This window comes from Ochlerotatus camptorhynchus, unplaced genomic scaffold (assembly GCF_037179485.1).
Source record: "Ochlerotatus camptorhynchus isolate MF236.1 unplaced genomic scaffold, CSIRO-AGI_Acam_v1.1 ptg000324l, whole genome shotgun sequence".
Taxonomy (NCBI): Eukaryota; Metazoa; Arthropoda; class Insecta; order Diptera; family Culicidae; genus Ochlerotatus; species Ochlerotatus camptorhynchus.
Genome location: NW_027040812.1, coordinates 928595 through 954294, shown reverse-complemented (window position 1 = coordinate 954294; position 25700 = coordinate 928595). Strand labels below are relative to the sequence as shown.

Here is a 25700-nt window from a genome sequence, read left to right as displayed (position 1 = left end):
TGGTAATATTCTGTTTGATGATTGTTCAGCAGGTTATTACACTATTCAATATCCAAACAGTCCAACATGCTTTTCTTCTGCAAGAAATCCCTCAACTATTGATTTGGTCTTAACTGATTCATGTCAACTTTGCAGCCAATTGGTTACCCATGCTGACTTCGGTTCTGATCACCTTCCAGTAGCTTTTGAAATATCCCAAGAAATAATTTGTAATCCCAACAGCTCTATTTTCAATTACCATAGAGCTGATTGGGAGCAATATCGAACATTTATGGAATATAACTTCGATCCAAACATTCCTTTGCAAACCAAAGATGAAATTAATTATGCTCTTGAATCTCTGACTACTTCTATAGTTGAAGCAAGAGCTGCCTCAGTACCAAAATGCGAGGTTAAATTCGATTCAATTATAATAGACGACGATCTTCAGCTCTTATTCCGTCTTAAAAATGTCCGTAGGAGACAATATCAAAGAACACGCGATCCCGCCATGAAAGTTATCTGGCGGGATCTACAAAAACAAATTAAAAAACGATTATCTGCCCTGAGGAACAAAACTTTTGAAAATAATGTTTCTAAATTAGACCCGGGTTCCAAACCCTTTTGGAAACTTACAAAATTTTTGAAAAAAACCTCAAAAGCCAATTCCAGCGCTTAAAGAAGGTGGTAAAATTTTGATCACAAATTTGGAAAAAGCTCAGAAACTTGCTAAGCAATTCGAGAGTTCCCATAATTTCAGTTTGGGTCTTACTAGTCCTATTGAGAATCAGGTTGCTCGGGATTATCTGAATATTTTCTCTCGGGAAAATATTTTTGATGATTCCTGGGGGACTGATTTGGACGAAGTAAGGTCTATAACTAAAAAGTTTCAAAATATGAAAGCTCCAGGTGATGATGGAATTTTCAATATCCTCATCAAAAAACTCCCAGAGAGTACCTTGTCTTTCTTGGTAAAATTATTTAACAGATGGCATACTTTCCTGATAAATGGAAAAATGCAAAAGTTGTTCCAATTTTGAAGCCGGATAAAAATCCAGCTGAAGCTTCTAGCTACCGTCCAATAAGTTTGCTTTCTTCAATAAGTAAACTTTTTGAAAAGATAATTTTGAATAAAATGATGCTTCACATCAATACGAACTCAATTTTCGCAGATGAGCAGTTTGGATTTCGCCATGGGCATTCAACTACTCATCAACTCTTAAGAGTTAACAATTTAATTCGTTCAAACAAATCTGAAGGCCACTCAACTGGAGTTGCTCTTCTAGACATAGAAAAAGCATTCGACAGTGTTTGGCATGAAGGTTTGATTGCTAAATTGAAAAAGTTTAATTTTCCACTTTATATTATGAAATTAGTTCAAAATTATTTAACTGACAGAACTCTGCAGGTAAATTATCAAAATTCCAAATCTAATCGACTACCTGTTAGAGCAGGAGTTCCTCAGGGTAGCATTCTTGGGCCTATATTGTATAACATTTTCACTTCGGACCTCCCTGATTTGCCTCAGGGTTGCCACAAATCTTTGTTCGCTAATGACACAGGCATTTCCGCGAAAGGAAGAAGTCTTCGTGTTATTTGCAGCAGACTGCAGAAAAGTTTAGATATTTTCTCTTCTTATTTACAAAAATGGAAGATTTCTCCCAACGCTTCCAAAACTCAACTTATAATATTTCCACATAAGCCTAGAGCTTCCTATTTGAAACCTAGTAGTAGTCACATAGTCACTATGAACGGAGTTCCAATTTTCTGGTCAAACCAAGTGAAATATCTTGGATTAATACTTGACCAAAAATTAACTTTTAAAGATCACATTGAGGGCATTCAAGCCAAATGTAACAAATATATAAAATGTTTGTATCCACTTATAAACAGGAAATCCAAACTTTGTCTGACGAATAAACTTCTAATATTTAAACAAGTTTTGAGACCGGCCATGCTTTACGCTGTGCCGGATTGCAACGATTAATTCCCTTTATACTTAGATAAGATTTAGCTTTAGTTTTTAGTTTTAAGATGTAAATTGTTATACTGATTGATGCAGGTTAAAAAAAACCTGTTTAAAATACTGAATTGCCAAGGCAGGAACAATGTAACAACACATAGATATATATCATAACAATTAAGGCTGGTAAGTTACTGTAGTAACTGGAGCACCTAGATTAAAATGAAATGTAATTTATTTTGAATTTGAAACAAATAAAGAGTTAAAAAAAGGTTTCTTGCAAAAAGGTTTCTTGCAAAAAGGTGAAGAGCAATGCAAGTAGATGGGTTTAGATGCAAGAGATGCAAAACAGATTTTTACCATGATTTTGAAGTGGTTCCTATATAAGTAAGCCTTATATACAATTGACTTGAATACCATAATAGTACCAGAAATATTGCCTGGGCTGTGCACAAGTAGGATTGGTATCCCTAATTTTGGCCCAAGGTTCTGTAGTATTGGGCCCATGCATAAATACCATACTAAAAAAAATTGATCAATTTTTCATTGATAACCAATAATAGGCATTCCTCTTGTTCAGCAGACGCACTGTTCTAAGCAAAATTCTATACACACATTTCAAAATGTCCTATCTGCATTGATCGATTCTCTTCATCGACTTTCTCTTACATTAACAACTCAGCTGCAAAACCTTTCGCTGTTGTATTTGACGTTTAGGACACTAGATAAGAACTTCCTTTATCAAAGTATGTGGTAAGGAGAGTGCAATATCACTGGTTATAAAAAAGATTTTTTTTTTCTTTATTTTAGAGATTTTAAGCCTATCGATAGATAGAGAATCGATAAAGAGAGTCGATCAAAGCAGATAGGACCTTTTGAAATGTTAAATGAGCATTAAACAACAGTAGATTTTTATTGATAGGCCCGCTCCTGACGATTTTGAAATATCGCATCCTGTTTTACCACTCTCGCCTATCGATCCTCACCATCCGCCGTTAGAACTTCAAGTTGATGTACATAGATGTGTGCACGTTCCAGCAAACGCTCAGTAGGACTCTATTGATCTGGATCTTAGGCGCTGCGACTTCGAATCTCTCAATGCAGAATTTTCATCGGTTGACTGGGAGCAGCTTCTTCAGGGGCACTCTGTCGATGATATTGTTCTTCTGTTTTACGACAAGCTTTACGAAATTCTCCACTTGAAGGTCTCTCGACGCCGCCCTGCTATTAGTGGAGCCAACAGGAAGCCCTGGTGGTCCATTGAGTTAAGAAACCTGCGCAACAGACTGCGTAAAGCACGTTAACGATTCTTCGCTAACAAAACCATTGAAAACCGAGAATCGCTTCACCTTGTGGAACAGTCCTACAAAGAGCTCGTAGCATCAAGCTACCATGAATACATGCAGAGGCTGCAATCGAATTTGAAACAAAACCCATCATTGTTCTGGAGGTTCGTGAAGCAACAAAGGGCAAGCAATCGTGTTCCGGACAATGTCAAGTATGGTGACGCTTTGGCCTGCTCTTCTGAAGAGGCAGCTAATCTTTTTTCGACCTTCTTTCAAAGTGTGTTTAATGCGGAGTCGCCCCAACCTCACCCGGGTTGTTTTCAAAATGTGCCATCCCATGATATCCACCTTCCTTTTTTCAATTTTTCTCGTCGAAAGGAGCCGGAGTCGACGGTTTAACTCCAACACTGCTGAAGAATTGCGCCGAGTCTATAGTTAAACCTTTGACGATACTGTTCAATCGATCGTTAAATGAAAAAACATTCCCAGGTTTATGGAAAACTGCCAAAACGATTCCCATCCACAAATCGGGTAGCGTGCGGCACGTTGAAAATTACCGCGGGATCTCGATTCTCTGTTGCCTGGGAAAGCTCTTTGAATCCTTGGTCCACGAGGTCTTACTGTCTGCAGCAAAACCGATAATTTCGGAATACCAGCATGGATTCGTTCCCCATCGCTCTGCAACAACCAACTTATTATGCTACACCAACGTTTTGTTTCGTGAGATTGAAAGCCGGAATCAAGTGGACTCTGTATACATTGATTTTTCGAAAGCATTTGATACTGTTCCGCATAGCTATGCCGTGGAAAAGCTGAGACATATGGGTTTTCCCGATTGGATAGCCGACTGGCTAATGTCTTACCTGACTGGTAGGAAAGCATTCGTCCAGGTGAACTCAGCACGATCCAGGACCTTCTACATTCCATCTGGAGTTCCACAAGGGAGTGTGTTAGGTCCATTGATCTTTGTGCTCTTCATCAATGACTTGTGCCTGCAAATATCTTCTGGAAAGTTGTTTTTTGCCGACGACCTCAAAATCTTCAGAGTCATCAAGTCTGTTTTGGACTGTGTTGCTCTGCAGATTGACATCGATGCCCTTTCACGATGGTGCAAGGAAAATGGAATGTGCGTGAACATCAATAAGTGCAAGGTGATCACTTTTAGCCGTTGTTGGATTCCCATCAATCATCTTTACAATATTGACACTGCTCCGCTGGAACGTGTGCAGTCTATCCGTGATTTAGGAGTTATCATGGATTGTAAGCTTCGATTCAACGAACATATATCCACCGTTACTGCCAAAGCCTTCTCCGTTCTTGGGTTCATTCGCCGCAATGCATCTCAATTCACCGACGTGCACACATTAAAAGCCTTGTTCTGTGCTTTAGTGCGAAGTATCCTGGAATATGCTGCTCCCATTTGGGCACCGTACCATACATCTCAGGTGATCCGCATCGAACGTGTGCAGAAATCATTCATTCGCTTTGCTCTTCGGCACCTACCGTGGAATGATCCTGTCCATCTACCTGCATATCCAGAACGATGTCAACTAATTGATCTGGAACTGCTATCGGCAAGACGGCTGAAATTGCAGCGGCTGGTTATATTCGATATCGTCCAGAATAACGTCGACTGTTCGGATCTTCTCCTGCAAGTATCACTGAACGTTCCACAGCGTCAGCTGCGGTACTCAGCACTTATCGCAGTTCCCGCACATAGAACATGTTATGGTCATAACAACCCGCTCAGTTCTTGCCTCAGAGCTTTCAACAACGTTAGTGATTTGTTTGATTTTAATGTGTCCAAAAATTGTTTTAAAAATAGGATTAAAAACATAGCATAAGTTAAACTAGTCTGTACGACACTGTCGAAGACGAAGAACAAATAAACAATAAACAATAAACAATAAACAATATTTAGATCCAAAGGCCAATATTAGAGCCCTTTCCCAAAATTGCATTTGTGACTACAAGTCCGAGATTTCAAATCTGTTTACATGTCACACATTTAATGTGAGTTTATAAAATTGCTTTAATTAATGAGAGGCTAAGGGGCCTCTCTTTACTGAGTCGGTAGTAGGGCAGCTATAAAGCAAAACCATGCTGGAGGTGGTCGGGATTGATTTCCAGTCCGAGAATCGACGAAAGATTGAGAACAGCTGATCTAGGGATTGATTTTATTTAAAGTGAAGAAAATCGTTCAGTAGAATTTAAAGAAAATCATGTAAGAATAATTAAGTTAATCAAATTCACGTCAATTTATAGTTGCAGAGCATCATTCTTGGACATTATTAGAATTCCATGAATGATGTTTCCAATCCATATTAGCTGGAATGCATTTGAAAGATTCAAACTTCTGTGTAACGGAATTTTCCTTGGAGTTGACTGTTGTGGAAAACTTTAATATTGGCCCGTCAAAATGCACCATCCCAATGACAGCACCATTCCAATTTAGGAACACACAATCCCCATTTTACGCCCTAACGTTGCTCGCGAGTATAAAATTCCAGACCATCTCCATTCCAAATTTGGAACCACAAATCTATCTGACTAGAGTTTATTGCACCGTAAAACTGGGCAATATTCTGTGGCAACATTGCATTATCTGGGTCAATGCACGCAGAACGATGCAATAATATATTTCTCTCTCCATGCTCCCCACTGCTAGTTGAGTAACCAGCGAACCTAAAGCATCCAGATTTTTACAACTTTTTAATAGTTAGCACAATCAGCATACAATCCTACATGCAAATACACATACGACGGACGTTTGTCGGTTTGTTGGTTTTCCCTGTCTGGTAGTAGGATAGTGGCGTTGATTAAATTCATGCCAGTCAAATGAGATTTGTTTCAAAGTTGTGCTGAAATAGGGTAGTGAGTGAGAATGTTTTTCCAGTGATAGCGAGTGTGCCATTCAATTACTTTTGTTGTGGTAAAAACGGCCAGCAACATATTGCAAAATTGTTATCTATAGAGTAGCAGCAGCGCTGCTTGCATGCCTGCCATACCCACTGGCTATTCGAGTTTAGCAATTTTATGCTTCATGCTCAATACGTACACATACTTCAACAAAGATAGTGGAGAGCAGAGAAGCGAGAAAAAACAATCATTTAATTTTCATACAGGCGGAATTGTGGTTCACAGCTCTTTTTTCACCAACACGACCAGACAGCCACAAATCTGACAAGCAATCAATTTTATCGTATTTTAACCACAATGCACAGGGACAATGACAGCAATAAAGTAGCTAATAGCATTCTTTTCTGTGCGTAATTTTTATGCACATTTTCCTTTGTGCCATTGGACGTTGAAAAATGTGGCCAGCAAGGCTTTTTTTTTTAATTCAAAATTTAGTACCATTAATCAATGGATAAGTGCTAAGTGTGTGGTTTATGACAGATTGCGGGGGGCTTATTGAAGCTTGTCAGGCTTTTATTGACGGAAAATTAACAGCGTTTCAATAGTAGAAGTAGTTTATTAGGTAGATTGATCAAGAGTAATTAATCATTTGATTGATTGCAACCATGAAAATTCAAATGCAGCAGCTTGAATCCAATGTGAAATATGAGCATTACCATGAAGCGATGATTTATATATCTATTAATTTATTGAAGTTCGTGCTCTGTCTAAAAAAAAGCCTTGAGTGATATCAATAAATTACATCTAATCGTATTGGCATAAATTAAAACTTCAATATGATGACAAATGTAATATGAAGCATAATATGTAGAATTTTAAAATCCAAGATGCACCCAGTTCAAAATACATACAGCTACCCCACAAACATAACTCTCCAACATCTCGAATAGCACTGACGAGTGAACTCACAGGAAGCATAATATTTTCCTGCACTGCAAATTTTCATTCAAGAGAGCATCAATACCCAATGAACACTGTCATGAATCAAGAGCAAGAGAGCAACCTCCGGGTTGACTCTCCTCAACCAGAGAGCGAAACGATCGAAACGATCAAACATTGAGCGTTCCTTCACCTCCCCGACCATATGGGGCGTGAGCGGACGCATTCGATTGGTATCTCTGGCACTTCTTTGACGAATCCAAAACCATAAACATAAATAATGCCCCCCGTTTTCCGCAGCTATCCACAGACCTCCAGTCGGTTCCAATTTTCGGTTCGCGAACTGATTTATTGAACCTCTTTTATGCTTCGTGGTGGTAGATCATTCCGAACAACGACGGTCGGCCGGCATACCGGCTTTTCTGTTGGTCCCATTCTCGAAAGTACGTCAAGTTCTTCGGGAGAAAATTGAATTCCGATATGGCTCATAAAAAATTAAAAATAGATTGAGTTCCATAGCATTGTTCTATGCGCTGTTACGGCCCACTGTTAATTGGATCCAGAGCTAGAACTCGATTTTTCCATGTGACGTTCGTTGGTGGGATCGTCGTCTCATCGTTTGGGTTCAATCTTGATAGGGGATCATTACAAAATGTTATTATTAGCGCATAGCAAACAGTTTACATATTTAACTGCGCTTTGTTTGCGTTTGGCCCGGACAGCTTTATTTGCTTGCCTGTGTTAACCCACATTTTCGAGTTGAACTCTGCAAACGGCAGCAAGCAACGTACGGGGGTGGATGGTAATTGGATTTAGTTCGGTCGGCAGGAGTTCGGTTCTGGAACATAAGCGGCACGTGGCTGCGGAAGATTAGGATTTCAACGGGTGTTTGATTTCAATCGGGGACAAGCCGAAGAAAAGGAGGTTGTCCTTTGTCTGGGGTGTTTTGACTGAGATTTTTGGAGCTAATTAGGGATAAAGGCATTTTGAGATAGCTGTTCCGAAAGTTAGGATGAGGATTATGAAGCGTATTCCTAGCAATGACTAATTGATGTTCAATTGAGTTTGGATCTTAATCCCATTTTTTGTCGTTTCTAATTGCTTTTATAAAATGGAGCATTTGCTTGCTTTACCTGTTAAATTTCTAATGCTGGAAAGGTTCCTATAGGTACGTAAAACACAGTAGATTTGTAATTAAGTGGAAAGATGTTCTTATTTTTGTATCATACAAACGAAAAGAGAAATAATCGCTGCTCATTTAGGACTCTCAATGAAGAAACTCATTGGTGTGAGTTTAAGTGTTCTGATTTAACTACTCTATGCGTGTCTACAGTGGACTCTCATTGTCTTCTTTTCCTCTGTCGGGACATAAATCCACTGCGACCAGTTATTTGATCTATTGTGGTATACCCCGTGTCCTTAGTGCATGTCGTATTACTACATGAAGTATTCGGTTTTGATGCAGTTGTCCTTGTTGCCTTTATCGCAAGGATCCGACTTTAATTGTAAGGTCCCTCTCCAAAGGCAGTCAAAAACGGATTCCTTCGCAACAAAATCAATCAATAACACCGATAATAATTAATAACCATGCATCAGAATTTTAGTCTTAAACACTTCAAACTAGAAAACAGAGAATAAAAGATTAGGAATCACGAAGATGAAAAATAACTACCTAGCTCAGTTTTTCTTTGTTTCAAGACCATCCTCGGTGGACAAAGCTGAGTCTTGTCACTATCAACAAGGCATAACAAGATAAAGGACTAAGATGTGTTTCTTTGATTACAAAAACAATCCCTAGTAGCACACTTGTCAGGAACCGGTTGAGGTAACTGCTATAGGACTCATTTTAGTCACAATCAAGATGCTGCAATTTTGTGTGACAGATGTGTGCTATTTGGGACCCTGTTCCCCTAGGTTAAAGTAAACGGTAGCTTGGTACAAAGCAAACAATGTGCAATATGTGCCAAAAGAGATGACTCCTCCGAATTGTCCGGAGGCCTGGTCAATCGAAACTTTTTGGGCCCTTTCAAAGGGGTTATCTGCGGAAACACTTTAAGGCAGCGATTTGAATCGAAGAATTCAAAAAAATACTTGACCAAAGTGGCCAAAATTATCGTCAAGGAATCTGTGCTGAAGCTCATGTTCAACGTCAGATCAAAAGTTCGCTCCTTGACATGCGATTCAAGGAACTACGGATTTTTTTCATCCAGTTGAAAGAGAATACTATAGAGATTATATATATGAAATAATTTTTTTATTCATTAACATAACGTTGTTTTACTCGAATAATAAACTGTGCTTATACTTTCAGGGACACCCTATATAGGTTAAAACATAACGCTACTTCGTCGTAATCGGTCATTTCTGTTCTATCGAGCAGAAACTATCAATAATATCAATGATTATACCGTGTATAAATCAATAATACGTTTCTGTCGAAGCGTTAGCTCATAAGATACAAAACAAAGCCTATACGAGTACATTGTTCTCAAAACAAAAGATGCGCTCCTAGCCAATCTTTTATTTTTTTCTGCCTTCATCCGTATATATGGCCATGGCGTTTCAATGCGTATGGACGCAGTGACTTTTTTTTTATCAAATCCAACGGTTTGTATAAAAATATAATATATCTACTGAACTGTTCTTTAGCTTTATTACTGACTTATTTAAAAACATAATGATTGTCAGCAACGCCGACTGGGTGTATCCTATGGCCTACCTTTCAACTAAACAAATCCTAAATTCCTGTACATTTATGAGGGGTCGTAGAGTTCTCTGCATCTCTCTTAAATAAATGCCGGACTAACATTCTTTCCCCATCACCACCAGTTGCAAGGACGTCGCCAGGACAGCTCTGGTCTGCTGGAAGGAGAAACATCCTTTATCTAAGAGGTAGTGATTAATCCCAAATTACTATCTAACAGTACCGGATAAAGGTGGGCCTCTTCTTAACACTAGTTTGGAGCTCGTACCACCTACGAATTTGTGCAGTTTGTTCTATGATATGCTGTGCTATGCTATACCCGCTCGAAAAAAGAGGTCAAGTGAGGGTTGTTCTTAGTAGGAAGGAAATTAGATTAAAAACCCCATCTCTAATCTTGGACATTATATATAATAATATACGTGCAAATATATTTTTTATGTTTGTTCTAACATAACATTTTTTTCATAAGAAAACGTCAAACGCTTGATCGACAAAAGATATGAGCAGCTCCAGATCAAATAGCGAAAAAATGGACAAATATTAAATTTAAGCTCTCAGGATTCCATGAAACTTCGCATAATTGTTCGTTAGAGGTGATGAAACAAGTTTGTGCTGGAATTCAGACATTTTGACTATCGCCTAATTTTCAAAAAAAGCGTATTCGATATTTTTCAATTAATCGTGACACGAAAACGGCTCATCTAATCGAAATGAGGTCTGAGACAAAGTTGTAGGAAACTTCTTTGCATTTTCTGAAAGAAAAAATCACATGTTCTCTTAATTTTTTTTTTAAATCTTTTAAAATCTTAAATAACAAAAAAAGCACATTGAGCAAATTATGTTTATGTTGATAACTTGTCAAAAATGCCAACTTTTCTGACACAGTGGACACTTAAAAAATGGCCAACATGATAGAACATAAAATTTTAGTACACATTTTGAATTTGTTTCTCACATATAATATTTATTGTTTTTCATGTTTTAAATATATTTTTTTTTGTCTAGAAAATTGATTCCAATGCACAAATCACAAGAATATTGCATGATAAAAAAAGTTCCAAATGTTTACTACAGTGCTTTCTCGTGTAAGAATTCAACTTTTCGATCTGATTGATTTTCATTATTACCCTTCGCTGAAATTTGAATGTTAGGGGATGTAGGGTAATATCGAAGATAACAAGTCAAGAAGACTGGCAACTTTGCCAGAATCCAAGCGACAGATACAATGGCGCTGCACTTGAGTGAAGGTGGAAGCAACAGTCTTCTTGATTTGTTGTCTTCGGTAATATGGACATACGGGTTAAAGTGAAAAATTAACGATTTTACGTGCTTATTATTATCAATCAATTCAACGCACAGGTCTTTCCACCAATTTATCTTTTAGTTTTTAATAAATATCGATGAAAGGATTAAGTATATGTTTTAGAAATAGGGAAATTTTTGAATAATAAATCATATTTGAGGGGGTTAGAATGAAAGGGGTGTAAGTGACTTTGATCGATTCTCTTCATCGGCATCCTCTTTCGTTAATAATTCAGCTGCAAACACATTCCTTGATTCGTGTACCATTCTGGATGCTAGTTGAGAACCTTCTTTATCAAACTATGTGGCAGAAATAGCACAAAATCTGTTTATAAAGCTATGGCTATCAAAAGAGAAAGTCGATGACGAGAATCGATCAAAGACACTTACACCCCTTTCCTTCTAACCCCCTCATTTCAAATCTCCTTCTCCCTCTTCCCATCCATAAAATTGTCATCCACTAACCTCGAGAAGACCGCGAGTATTCGGTTCAAATCCTTTAACTTTAGCCATTAATAATGTATAACGCAAATGATAACTTGGCTCTGTAAAGTCTATTCGATTAAGCCTGTACAAATGAAGTAGTAAAAAAACAATAATAATGATTTCACAGTTGTTTCAATTGTTCATTTTACTCACTGTTTCCCTCCTAGGAACAATTAGTTTTGAATTGCTATTTGCTGGAAAACAATTTTTACCACTGAAACCTATGTTTTCTTTGCTATTGTAATAACAAACATTGCTTCATTGCCAACAACATTAATTTTCATAAAATAAAAAAGAGCATTACATATTTAAAAAAAAATGCATTGCACTTGAAAGTTTTGATTGAATTCCAATGTTTAAGCGATTTAGTCATCGCAAATTCTCGAATACGACGAAGATAAATAACATTGTCAATCGAAAGAGGCTCAGTGTTCACTTGGCTGTCGACAGAAGCAGACCACTCTCAATGTGCGTCACGCGGTCGTGGTCCTCATCATTGTTCTTCATCAGCAGTTCTTTTAGTCGATGCGTCGTTGACTTTGGAAAGCAACCGTTTCGTGATGAATGTGTGAGTGCTGACCACGTTTTGCGTCCATTGATTCAATGGAAGCGCTCTGCTCCCCGTTGGCGAATCTACCATACAATGAAACCACTGGACGTGGCTCCCGTTGGATAGCGAAAGATAAAATGTTTATTGTGTTGTACCTTTTGACTGTAGTTTTAAGATGTATTGTACAGTGAACAAGAATCCTCGGCTCTGTAAAGTTAATTCGGTTGAGCTTATCAAATAAATTAATAAACAAAACAAAAATGAAAGGGGTTATGCTTCAGCCCAATCAATTATTCTTGCTGCTTTATCAGATGTGAGTAGGACAAGGTAATATGGTCTCATATATTCATAAAATACACCACGGAACCAGTGGAAAGTATCCATGAGAATTTCACAAATTTTCCATTTGATCTCATAATTGGAAATTGCACCTCAAAATCACATGATCCTTACATGTCCAATGAAATCTACGTGATTACTCACATAGAACTTTGTATGTTATGGTATATTCTGATTAAAAATAATTAATTTTGTAATATCGAAAATATTATGTGCATTCCCAATAGAAACTATGTGAACACTTTTTTCAGTGTAGAACGCTTTTTAATATTTTTGGAATCGGTAAACTGGTCCCGGAGATATGGCTAAAACATGTTTAGGTTTGTAAAACCAGTTCAATGGTTGCCGTTTAGTGTGCCCAGGATCACACTGACCACATCTAGACATATTCCGGGCAAGTGGTCAGTTTCTGCCTAGGATCAAAATCCAATATGCGAAATAATTTGCACTGTTGTCGGAATGTCTATTAGTAAGAAGGGCTAGATCTCAGCATAGGTGGATTAATTCAGTTTAATAACTAATTACTTTGATGTCTAACCAAAAACTGATCTTGAACAAAGTTGTAGCTGATAAATTTTCACATAAGAATAAATAGCAAGCTTTTCCGTTAATTATTATGGCGAAATTCTTGGCCGTTGGGAACATAAAGTTCCCATAGTTTTTTTTCAAACTTTATTAGCGATATTTTTAGCTCATTGGCTAGTTAATCTCGTATTTTTCTATACTAATTCCCATTTAAACGTAAAAGGGCCAGGAAATTAGTTAGTAATTGATTTCGAGGCCGATAATTTACTAACTAGATTAATCAACTGCATTCAGGGCTTACCCCCAAATCTTCGCGCCAAGCACAGCAATGCTGTGGTCCAGGAATAAAATCTAACGGAACGAAATCAATAACTCCAAATCTAGTCACATTAGTGATTGTGTATCTTGGACCATGTTTTTTTAAAGGAAAAGTGCCATATTTTAGTAGAAAAAAATGTTATACACTTGTACTTAACTGTTATTCAAAATGAAACTTTTTAATAATTAAAATTGGAGAATTAGGGTCGTTGACAAACTGCTTTATTAGTCAAATATATAATACTCTTACGAAGATGTCAAAATTGCAGCGGTATAGTTTTTCAAGATATTGATTTGTTTAACTTAAAAGGTAAAACAATCGATTATTTACTCTGGTTTAACGATTCATTGTGAATCCAGACAATTGGACATTAGACAAACCTTTCAAATATTAAATCAACGTAATCTCACGAAATTTCACCCTAGAATTTTGAGAGCAAATAGGATTTTATGTTAAATGTATGTAGTATAAATTTTAGATTGGAGCTTCTTGGAAGTTTTAATCCATAAACAATTTTGAGAAACACAGGTTATCCTGCGCAAGTACCGCTTATTACCCTGTACCATACTACCCTGCAGGTATTTTAAACATAATAGAGCACCAAACATAAATTTCGAATTACTGATTTTGTGATGCAGAGCAATCATCATTGGAAACTGTCTTCCAGGTCTCAATCTACAAATATGAATCCTTCAGGGATACATGATAATGATTGAAATTTTTATAAACTTTCCTTGCCAGCAAATAATTTGTTTGCATCGATTTGCATATCCCTGAAGGATTAAAATATGTAGATTGAGTCGTAAAGGACTGCAATTATCATTAAGTTTCATTCAAATGAGGGTTTTGGATGGCAAACTTTTACGCAGATCATTGCAACGAACAGTTAGAATGATGAGAACAAAAAATTCAATTTTCCCATAGCAATTCCCATATAAACTTCAAAGGGGCAGCGCAGTATGAGTTCGCATCCAAATGAGCTCAAATTTTGGGAGAAATAGAGGAAGCAAGAGAGGAGTAAAATCTATATTTTGAACCACTCTAAGACACACACGTTTTCTTTGCTTTGAAAGTTGATACATTTTTTTTTTCGATAAGAGAAAATTGATTCAATAATTCTAATATTTTTATGGATTAGAAGAGTTTGCACAAATAATAGTCATAAGTAAAAAAAATTGTTATAACGTTGATCGAAAAAAAAAAATAGGGAGCCAAATTTCTCGATTTTGTCAGTTTTCCTTTTGTCAACCAAAAATTTGAGAAGGGTCTGACAAAATCGGGAAAGCACTGTATTAGGGAAATTTTCGTATTCTCGTCAGTTTAAGCAGCTTCCATGCTTCTATTAGCATTTTTTCAGTTTTTATTTATTTCCAGCTCGCTGTTCTATACATTCTAATCAACAGAATTGGCAAATCAAAGTTGTCACTCGTGGAGAATAGAAGAACTATGAGAGTTATGATGGTTTCAAAATAATACACTGTGAGGTATACGTTTGCAATCTTATAATGCATTTATTTTGCAAATGGATCATTTTATTTAAATCTGGTTGCTGCTGCAGTGGTAGATTTAAATCTTAAATATGACTTTTTTGTTATTGAAGTTATAAAAAGGTCGTTTTTTGACGTAGAATTACGTCTTTGTCGACTATACTGGGGTGCGAATCAATAATAATGTGTGGGGAAATAGTGTTAGGTTTTGAATACAAGCGTTCAAAACCTAACACTATGTCACACTTTGTCATTTATAGATGAAACTAAACTAAACTAAAATACAAATACGCCAATCTATAGGATATTACTTTACGAATCTGTTGAAATAAAAACTTTTACAATTTTCCATTTAAAAGCTTTTGAAAAATGTAGAAATGATACTTTTATCACTGTTTTTTATGAAATAAACGTTTTCCCCAAACCCAGTCATCATAATCAAGTACCCATGGTGGCACATCGTTCAGCTTGAACCTGAACATATATAAAACAGTGCTTCTTTGGAAGGCATGGCAAGCAGCAAGCAAGAGCAAGAGGTGGATTTTCTTTCTCTCTCTCTCTCTCTCTACCGTCGTGCTGAATATTCTCGCAGGCACTGTGACCAGATGAAATCGGGCAGGTGTGATTTAGAGGATGTCGTACCGAGGCTTATTTTTGCATCGGACAACGTGGTGGAGATCGAACCATCGGTCTTTCTCAGTACCACACATTTTTGCAGAAAGATTTATATTCCTGGGATAAATCGGCGGTCCCCCCCCCCCCCTCCCTTTAATTGACTCGTTGGACGTAAAATAAACGATTATTGGCATTCATTCTTTAGTATTACTAGAAATTAGAAAGGTAAAACTTTTCACCAAACACACATTTTTCATGTCCATATGTTATGTTCATAGAAAATGCACGGCATACATTTAGACGCAGTGTGAAAATGACATAAATAGGTCCAACCAAAATCCATTACCCTACACCGGGCAAGTTGAAACGCGTGGGTAAGTTGAAACAGTAGATGTATCTCTTGAGATTAGTTCTAATATAGTAGTTGGCGGTAATACACAATGCCTCACAAAAATAATTACAGTGAATATTCACTTCTGCTAAGACATACACGTACCGTTTCAACTTACCCCGGAGTACCTTAACTAAGATGCTTAAAATTAAAACATTAAACAGATGGAGAAACTGTAAACGAGTTTTTGCTCTGACTTTGAAATTCAATAACTGAATTCCCCTAATTTTCAATTAATGTTGTACTATGCACCTACTTATTAAACCAAACCTTTTATTTGAGAAAAGTCACAGTATTCTATTTTGCATCATTCTACGAACACGCTGTAAACTACATAATGATGATGCATGATACTTTTATGTTAGGGTTGTCCTCCAAATTGGAAAAAAGAAGAGGTTATCGTTATACCCCTTTCTCCCCTACTTCGCTGACATATGAACCAACATTTTGTTTAATATTGAAAGTACCGTCTTCTGATAAGGAAAACAACTGCCTGTTGCGTTATCATAAAATGCAACCTTCACTCTCTTCTCTGCTTCAGAGACCTAATTTAAAACAAATGATGGAGCTATTGAAAAAAATTAACGTATTTTTTGGCAATTGTTTTATCCCACAACATGCATAGCGTCTTTGTGGACTATACTGGGGTGCTACTACAAAAAATATAATGGCTTGTTTAGTACTCCACATTTGAATTTTCATAATTTATCACATTCCAGGAAAAAATACTTGAACCAACATTAAACCATAGCCAAAACATTGAAATATTTTAATTTACTATAACTTTATCTTAATAGTCAAAGATGCGTGACATTGATTTATTTTTGCGTAGCTCTACGTCATACTGCGGTCGTGTCTAGGACACAACCCTTTATTTTTTTTTATTTTGTTATAAAAATTTCAGATTTTTTTCAGTATTTATTTTCATTAAATAAGACAACTCAGTTTTCTACTATTTTGTAGAGCCAACGGCTAAAAGTCTCCTTAATAAAGATATAAAAAAAAACAAAAAAAAACTATTTTGTATCAGACGTCATTGCGATTAGATTAGCAGTTTTCGTGCTGTGATTAATACCCAACTAACAATTTTCACAATGTAAACGCTTTATACTCATTTCATTTATACAGTCTCAAGCTGTATTCAAACGTTATACGATATAAGGAAACCTTTACTCAACCTCTATACAAGCAAATCTGGCGAACTTAGTCAGCTACTTATGGCTGTTGGAACGGTCGGGAGAAGCTCTTATTGCATATCCATTAACGCTTCTATACAGCTGTTATCCTGCTGTTTAGTTGTGTGTGAACTTGAAAGGCGCTTATTCAACCTTTTTTCCCGGTTATCCAATAATCACTACACAGCTTTCTCTTGAAGCCGAGTTAAATACTGCTTACGCTTTTTTATGAAGGAATTTATTGAGTTTATTTTGTTGTGAATCAAATTAATCGAAATTAGTTACAAATCATCACCAAATTATTTACCCTGCACCGGAACCTAGAATCGTACTCCAGACGACCCCATTGGCAAACGTTGACACTACCAACTGTGCTACGCCAACACTTTGAACTTATGTAAACAAATCAACATTCCCTTCTACAACAAAATCGTTGAGTAGAGGCTTTATAATAGTACACATGAATCAATTTTCTCGACTAGTTATAAAAGAGCAGAGTAAAAGCTGCAAAACTGCACACGTCTAAAAATAAATCTAGTTGACTGTGAAAATGCTTCCGAATTTGCTCTAACACAGCTTATAAGCTGAGTACAGGTTGTTTAGTTGTTGAAAAAGCACCAAAAATATTCATTAGTACCGTCCCAATGACGCGTTCATCTTGATAAAATTGATAAATAGCAGATTTTTAACGATGGGCCCAATCTTAGATCCATTGGCCAACATTAGAGCCATTTACCCTATGTCGTTTATTATGTTTAAATTATTCATAAGGCATATGAAACGGAATAGTGCTTTCCATTTCACATGAAAATTACATTTTAATCAATCGGGGTTAATGGGGTGTACGTTTCTTATGTTATGACCATAGTTCACTGTAGAGATAGCAAAGAAAAATATTGTCAATACCCGTATTGTATTGTTTATAACATTGATACAAATATAAAAGGTGAAAATATTGACTCAGAATCAAAAATGTATGATTTCATGTTCCAATATATCCTCTCATTTTCCACTTCTCTTTAACTATAGTAGCAGATGAGGTCTCATTTTGGGCATCTTTTGCCAGGAAGGCTGTCATTGGTCTCGTCATCATATAACAAATTTAATAAGCAGTAGCTCTGTATTGCTGACCCTTCTTCTTTTTCGCATTTCAAGCTTAATGCTTATCACATTTTAGCTTATTGCGTGCTCTCAACTTAGTGTTCTAGATGCACTTCCACAGTTATAATTTGAGAGTTTTCGATGCTTGTATCATTTTTGCATTAGTATAATTGTGTGGCAAAAACAATCATTCTCTATGCCCAGGGAAGTCGAGACATTTTCCAGCCCAAAAAATTCCTAGACCGAACCGGGAATCGAACCTAGTCACCTCCACCATGGTCTTGCTTCGTAGCTGCACCTTTACCGACTGAGCTAAGGGAGGCCCACATTACTAACACTACCATACATATTGATGGAAATATTAATAAAACCTTTGTCGTATGGGGTCCATTTAAGTAAAACTCAGTAGCAATCTTGTAATCTGCTGATAACGTCACTTAACCCAAACTAATACTCACGTTTCTAGATACTGGAAGTACTGGTACACCGGTTTCCGAAATAAGAATCCTTCCGCTTTTTCCACCATCATAATATATTATCATGAAACTGCTCAACTGAAAAACTTTCCTCTACGGACAATTTACTATTGCACGGTGAATCAATTCAAGTTTAATTAGATTTCTCACTTTTGCTACATTCAGAACCATTCACCCTGCCACTCGGTCTTCTCTCGTTGCAACACTTTGCTAACTCGAAGATTAAAAATTTAACACGGTGTATAAATCTGCATTTTTATCATGTCGCACTTTTCTCTTCCTCCGCCTTTGTGCTGCTCATTATCACCGGGTGTTGTATGGTAAAGCTAAAAATCGCTGCCAATGCACCGAGAATGACAATTTCAAAAGGTTAATTAAAAATCACTTTTCTTCACTTGTTCACTCCCGTTTTTCATTCCTTCGCCCGCTTTGTAGAGAAGCAGACAACCCGGCTTGATTGGCTGGAAATGTTCCCTCTAGCTCCGTTCTGCTCAGTTGGATAACTCTCGTTATATCTTTCACTACTTGTTCGGAAAACTCTCGTCACAAGGATTCCGTATCTAGCCGTTGCGTTGGGTAACACAAAATCCACCGAAGACTCTACGGGTACGTGACTAGCTGATTCCCGTTGCGTTATATCACAGCAGATTTTCCGGATTTGGAAGCAGAAGCTCCTACCCTGTTTCTTTTGCACCTTTATCGGGCTATTGGTAAACACAGTAAACTTTGCGTATTTGATGATGATCCACGACCGGGCTAAACCGTTGCGTTTGATCGATATGGGTTTGATGATGTGATGCAATTCGAGGCTAACAACTTTTTTTTTTCGATGAGAAGGCACCGTCGGTTTCGATTTGTATATTTGTTTGTTTGTTTGATTGTTTGCTTTCGTCGTAGGTGATAAAACTACTGCCTTACAGCTGCTGAAACTTTTCTCGTTAGGGACAATCTGAAAGATAAAGATGGAAATCGGTTGTGGCGGAAGAGATTAGAGGAGTGGATCAACTTGGACGTGATCCGGTTACCTCTTCAGCGTTGAGTTGTTGTAGTTGTTTGGAAAGGTGTTACTTGCGAGATGAAATTGTTTTACACACTTTTTACCTTCCGAAAATTTAATCAATTATCAATATAAAACACCAAATCTCGATTACTTTTTCAAAAGGACGTATCAGATTTTTTAAACAATGCATTTGGTCGTCGATTTGGCGTAACTTGTAGCTCACCTAAGCATTCTAACACTACCATCAGATTGAGGAAATTTTCCCCTACCTGATAGTGGTGTTAGTATGCGTGAGCGAGCTACCACTTACGCCAAACCGACGATCAAATGCATTGTTTACAAAAGCTGATACGTCCCTTCGAAAAAGTAATCGAGAAATCCTTTTAAGTGTGTCATTCTTTTTGGATGTATGCGTTTGTTTGGACCTGATTGGAATTTTTGGCTGACTGACCGAATTATTATTCCTAAAGTGATTATCTTCCTTATTCTTTACACTGCGTTGAAAGTAAAGGAGTATTTCGAAGACTTCATTTTGACATTTCATGTTTAATGTGTTACTCTTCTAACTACTTTTCAAACTAATTTATTTAAACCAGCACAAATGTTATCTGAATATATTTTGAAACTCAATTTGCATAATGACAACCTTTATCATCTGTTGTTGCAATTTCAAAACTGCGTCAAACTTCCCTTACTTCATAGCTACCGCACCATGCCGAAACAAACAATCATTCCAATGAATGCTGCTATTGACGTAAAAAAAAATCTAATCCAAAAACATGCAATCCATATACTCTATTCCCGTGGTGACAATTTCCTGGTGCTGAAGCGTGTGAAATGAGACCTGTCACTGTCCATAAAATGCATGTACATACGCAGATGCGCTGCAGCAGTCTCAGGCTTGCGCTGGCACTTATTAATGCAGTGCGTTGCAGTTCTCTCACCCTAAAATGTGAGATTCATGACGCGTGAATGTGAAATGAAAGCTGAAAATAATAAGCATTCGATTTTTGTTTTCACACGCAGAGTTCCCTTCTGATGAGAAAATTTACACTAAGCAGCACCGAACGTGCGCGCTTCATGGTGATCATGATGACGACGATGATTCGTTGCCACCGTCGTCGTCGTCGTCGTCGTTGTTGCGCCACTTAAATGCATAGGGTTAGCGGGTTATGGACCTGTAGGTTCGACGACGCGCTCTCCCTTTCGACTAATTTGAATGTTCCCAGACGCGAACGAGCACGCGGTGTGGGACCTTAACCGAAACCGAAATGTGGATTGCATAAAATTCTCACCGCTTTGGATAGGAATGCAGTCGGTGCTGCTGCTACTAATTCATGCTTGGTTGCATTTTATTCGTGGTGAAGTTCAATTGTAGCACGATTCACACAAATACAACACACACTGTAAAAGATTAATGGATTGGATAGATATTACTTTTGGACTATGGTAGCAGTCAGCAGTTGAATACATTTTATCTGTTGACTGGCTGTAAGCAATAAACTACCAGTATTGAGCAATAGTTTTGACATTTGTGGCCACCTGAGGCTGCGCGCTGGCCCGGCGACTGTGTAGCCTTTGGGATGGTGAGTTTTAACTTTATGAGGTCGGTATGTGCATACCCGGTTTTTTTTTTATTGTGGGGCTGGTGGTGGTGATATGCGAGCTGTCAGTTGGGTAAGCATGAAAAACTTTGATTTGTGGGCACCCGGTGCACGAGGGTCGAGTTATGATCGGCCTAATGGCTTCTACTTGGGATATCCGGACATATGAAGTTCTTAGAATAGTTTTATTGGATGAACTTGCTCGTGAAACGTTCATCAAATGCAAATGTTATTTTATTATCGGTTTGATGATTTCAGCAAAATATCAACAGCATGTGTCCAAATATGAAAACAAGCTTGGTTTGTATTCCCGGAGTAAAAAGCGCTTTATGCCACACTTATCAATGTATTCCCAGGCCACCAAAGAAGTTCACAAATTGGGTTTCATATTTTTTATATTTACCAATACCATGAAGTGTGTGCAGCGATCTTGAAAAAAAGGGGTGCAGTTTATGGTGTGGTAGAATGTATAAGTCTAGTTCGTAAGTTAACTAAAAGACTCTTTGGCTCTTATGATTTTATTAGTTCTCTGCCGTTGTTGCTGCACCAACGAAAAGGTATAGATTTATCCTGCATATTATTTGAAACTAACTTCTTGAAGTACTTTGCTCTTAAATTGAAACAATCCCGGAAATTTACTGGACTTTCACTGGATGTATAATGAACGGGATTGACCCATTTCTCATAAGGACATTTGGCATATATGGACGTTCGCAAAATAGCCGTTTCGCATAAAAGATACAAATTTAACCAAATGTAATGTCAAACATGTGACCAGTACCTAAGTAAGTTTAAAATTTTGATCTGAATGAGTCTGAGCGAATTTGAAGCGGATTCGAAGTGAAAGGTCAAGGTTTTCTAGTCTCCGAATGGTAGAGGAATCTCGAAAAAATATTAACGGTGGATGATTTGCATTTGCATTTTCAATTTTTAGGATCTAGGGTAGAGAACTACTTTGGCCTAATCGCCCATTTTGGGCCTATCGATCAGAAAACTTCAAATAAATCCATGATTACAGTGTTAACAAGTCTATTATGCGTTTGGTACGATACTTTAGTTATTAAGCTACCAAACGCGAGAACGCGTGATATGGAGTATTTGAACCCATTTTTCCCAAAAACAAAACAAGCGATCCGACCGAGTCATGTTTTATCTTCATCCGATAGGCCGCGTTTCAATGGTGTTTCAATGCGTTAGGCCGAGTTTAGAATCCGTAGGCCGAGTTTGGCGTCAAGAAGCAGTGTTAGACTTTTAACAATATCTCAACGATTGGTTTCTCTTTATCAAATCTTACGGTACGTACGGAAAGGTAAATAAATTTAGAAGCCATCAGTAATAAAAACATTCCGTTTGGTGCTAAACTACTATAGATTAAGAAAGACTAAGTGCGGGTTGTGCTTAATAGGCCGGAAATGGGGTAGTTAACCCTATTATTTATTTATTCAATAATCCAAAAAATCCTTTACGTTAGATCTTTTTAATCTTCAAAGAAGGTCGCCCCACAAATGAATGTAATTTTTGTGCATTAAAAAAAAAAACTAATTTCCTTTCACCTTAAACCTAAATTTAATAAACATACCCTCAAAATTAGCATCAGCACAGTCGCTCCTAATGTTGTATAAAATTGGGCTGAGAATGTTAATTTGATATGTTGCCGCTTTCATTATTATGTATTATGACGTTTAGGTTGACAACAAGGTTACTTTCATTCATTTCGCATAAAAAATATGTTTTATGGGATAATGGAATCATAAGATATTATGTTTATGATCACATTTTGTATTTGTTAGTAGCAAGCAGAATTTGTAAAGTTTGACCTGACAACTTCGGTTGTTTGTGTTTCACATTTAAAATCTGGCAATTTCAATCATTCTTGATTTTTCGCAAACAACGATCGCTGATTGTGACTCTTAGAAAGCAAACTTGGCAGGTTTTATGTGAGCAAAACATTCCTAATAATCTCTTATTGTAACCTACAAGTACAAAATATCATTGTTGTTATTATATCTTTTTTATACTAAATGGATCGAAGAAACCTTGGTTGACACCAAAGACTGCAGTCACACCATTTAAAGAATTTCTTAATCAATTCTTCTGATAAATAAACAAATCTCTCGAAAAACACAAGTTAATTGAAACATGTTAATTTTGATATTTAATTTAAATTTTCAAAATACCGTAAGAATTCGAAATCCAGACACTCAGTTAATAAATCCAGACACTTATAAAAGTTTATTATCACTATGCCTACTATGCTAAGGGTTACCATTTAAAAAAATTGAAAAGGAGGACATTTCATTTCAATTTTAGAGGAAAAGGAGGACAATGTATGTAGATATTCTTTATCATCAATAGAGGAGGCCCGAGTAACACATTTCCGTTACAATAAGTTGCAGCAACTTGTTTATGACTGATATTGGTTGTATAGAAGTTTGCACAACCGATTTGTGACAAGCATCCAAGCGTGCTACTAGGGGGACAACGAGTTTTTATCAAACGTTTTGAAAACATATGCACTTACTCAAAATTTATTATTTTCAGTGTAGTGTAGTGTAGTCGTCATCAATTCGGTAAAAATCATCATTCTTTTAAGGAAAAAGTTACGTAATATTAAAAAGCAATAATCCATTCTAAAGGATGCAACTACCTAGCCTTCAAAATTAATCATACAGTACCGGTAAAATTAGGGTACTAATGCTGGATTTTTTGTCCTTCTAAACAAGTTTAATAGACTGCAACTTTTTAATATGAGTATTCAAAATTCTGAAATTCATACTGCAGATTGGTTAAATAATAAAAAAATAACAGAATTATTGTTAGCTTAAACAGTTGAATCAGCTTAAACTTGCAATGATTTTAGTAAAACGTATCTTATTTGGCTACCATTTTTCAAATTGTTCGCTCGTCAAGCAGAATGAACTACTGCTATTTTTTTCTAGTCGAAACATTATTTTATTCGAAAACATCAGAATTTATGGTCAACGAATAGTATCATTTCTGAATCCATGATGGTGACTTTCATGTTTCAAAATTGCTTAAAATACACTACACTATGAGTATTTTGAGATCAGAGAAGACGAGACTATAAAAAAAAAGTATGATTGATTTGATTGATTGTGCTTCAAGAAATTACAATTTTAAAAACGGTTTTCAAACAAGAAGCGTTTTACCACTTTACCGAAATAATTCATCCTTCATGCAGAGTCAACTTATCATCGCCCTAAAAATACCGGTAAATTTTGAATATTTAATCAACCAGCAGCCCAAATTTCAGCCATTTAAATGCACATACTAAAAAATTACAGCTCTTTGAACATTTTTTGGAGTGCCAAACACTTTACAATTAGCCCTTTAATATGACTTAAGAGAGGAGTAGATTCAAAACAAACTGCCTTGGCAATCTCTGCTTGGTATGCAATCCAGATCTAAGAGCAAGAGGAGACAACTGGCTTCTTACTTTTTTATCTCTATCTCTATCTCTCTCTTACGGACTTCAAATCGGCCAATCACGAGCTGGTTCGCGTTTGACAGAAAAGTGGTTCGTTTTCGTCCCCGTATTGGCTACTCTTCTCTTCTATCAAGATAGTCGCTGTTCGATTGGCTCTGGCTGTGACAGTTCCTTTTGGCTCAAATCCAGCCAGTCCGCTCCTTTCTTATACTAGACCCTTTATAAAATGACCGGTTCTGTACATACTTGAAAATGAACTAGTGAATTGTTTTGCACGAAAACGTCAGTTTAATAACTTCAAAGCCTTGGACGAAGTTGCGTCAAAATAAAATGGAAAATTTATTTATTAATATTTTGCTTGAAAATATTCATGGATTAAAAAGGAGGATATTTTGAGGCAAAAGGAGGTCATGTAAAAACATTCGAAAAAGGAGGACATGTCCTCCTTTAGAATACCATATGGTAACCCTAACTATGCTCAACAAGCATTTCAATTTAATCATAGTGTTTTAGCATCGATTTGAATTGCAAAAATTAGTTATCTTGCAAAGTAGTCGTAATTTTTAATTATTATTTAAATGTCCGGATTCACCGCCCGTCCGGTACTCGGTGCATTGCGGTAATTCAGCATTAAGAAGAAAATAACGATTATTTGGTACTGATTAAATCGATTGATCGATTCTAGTGCCCTAAACAAAATTGATCCTCCAAGATCGATCTTTTATTTAAGTACGCCCAATCCTAGTTTCGTTATTTCATTTGTTCAAAAAATCTATAATGTTATCTCCTTAAATATTTCAAATGTTGGCCGACTGTGTGAAATGTGGCGTTTTTAGTGATATGCAGTAGCTCACAAAAAGATCGTTGGGGTTGAAGCGTTAGATCGAGACTGGAACGATTAGGCACTTTACCGTTTAATATGCATTGCCATATATCTTAGCCGGCGCCGGTGGTGTAGTGGTAAGCGTGACTGCTTTTTAACACCCCAATGGGTCTGGGTTCAATCCCAGCCGAGGTCGGTGGGATTTTTCTGAGGCATAAAAATCTCTGGTAACGTGTTCCTTCGGAAGGGAAGTAAAGCCGTTGGTCCCGGCCCATGTGTGTTGTGAATGGGTGCGATATCCTACGCAGGTGTGGAAGCTGCCTTCCTGC

General features: G+C 36.9%; 2 protein-coding genes across 2 annotated transcripts in view; one reads left to right on the top strand and one right to left on the bottom strand.

Moving 5' to 3' along the window:
* Fak (protein tyrosine kinase 2 Fak) overlaps nt 1–25700 on the bottom strand; it is a 330869-nt gene that overhangs the window by 234400 nt on the left and 70769 nt on the right. Inside the window, exon 2 of the mRNA XM_065229902.1 lies at nt 18479–19445. Within this exon, the coding sequence (XP_065085974.1) occupies nt 18479–18549 (71 nt within the window). The 5' untranslated portion in view covers nt 18550–19445. The remainder of the gene's footprint in view (nt 1–18478; nt 19446–25700) is intronic.
* LOC135708017 (ninjurin-2-like) overlaps nt 1–25700 on the top strand; it is a 379282-nt gene that overhangs the window by 285721 nt on the left and 67861 nt on the right. The window lies entirely within an intron of this gene.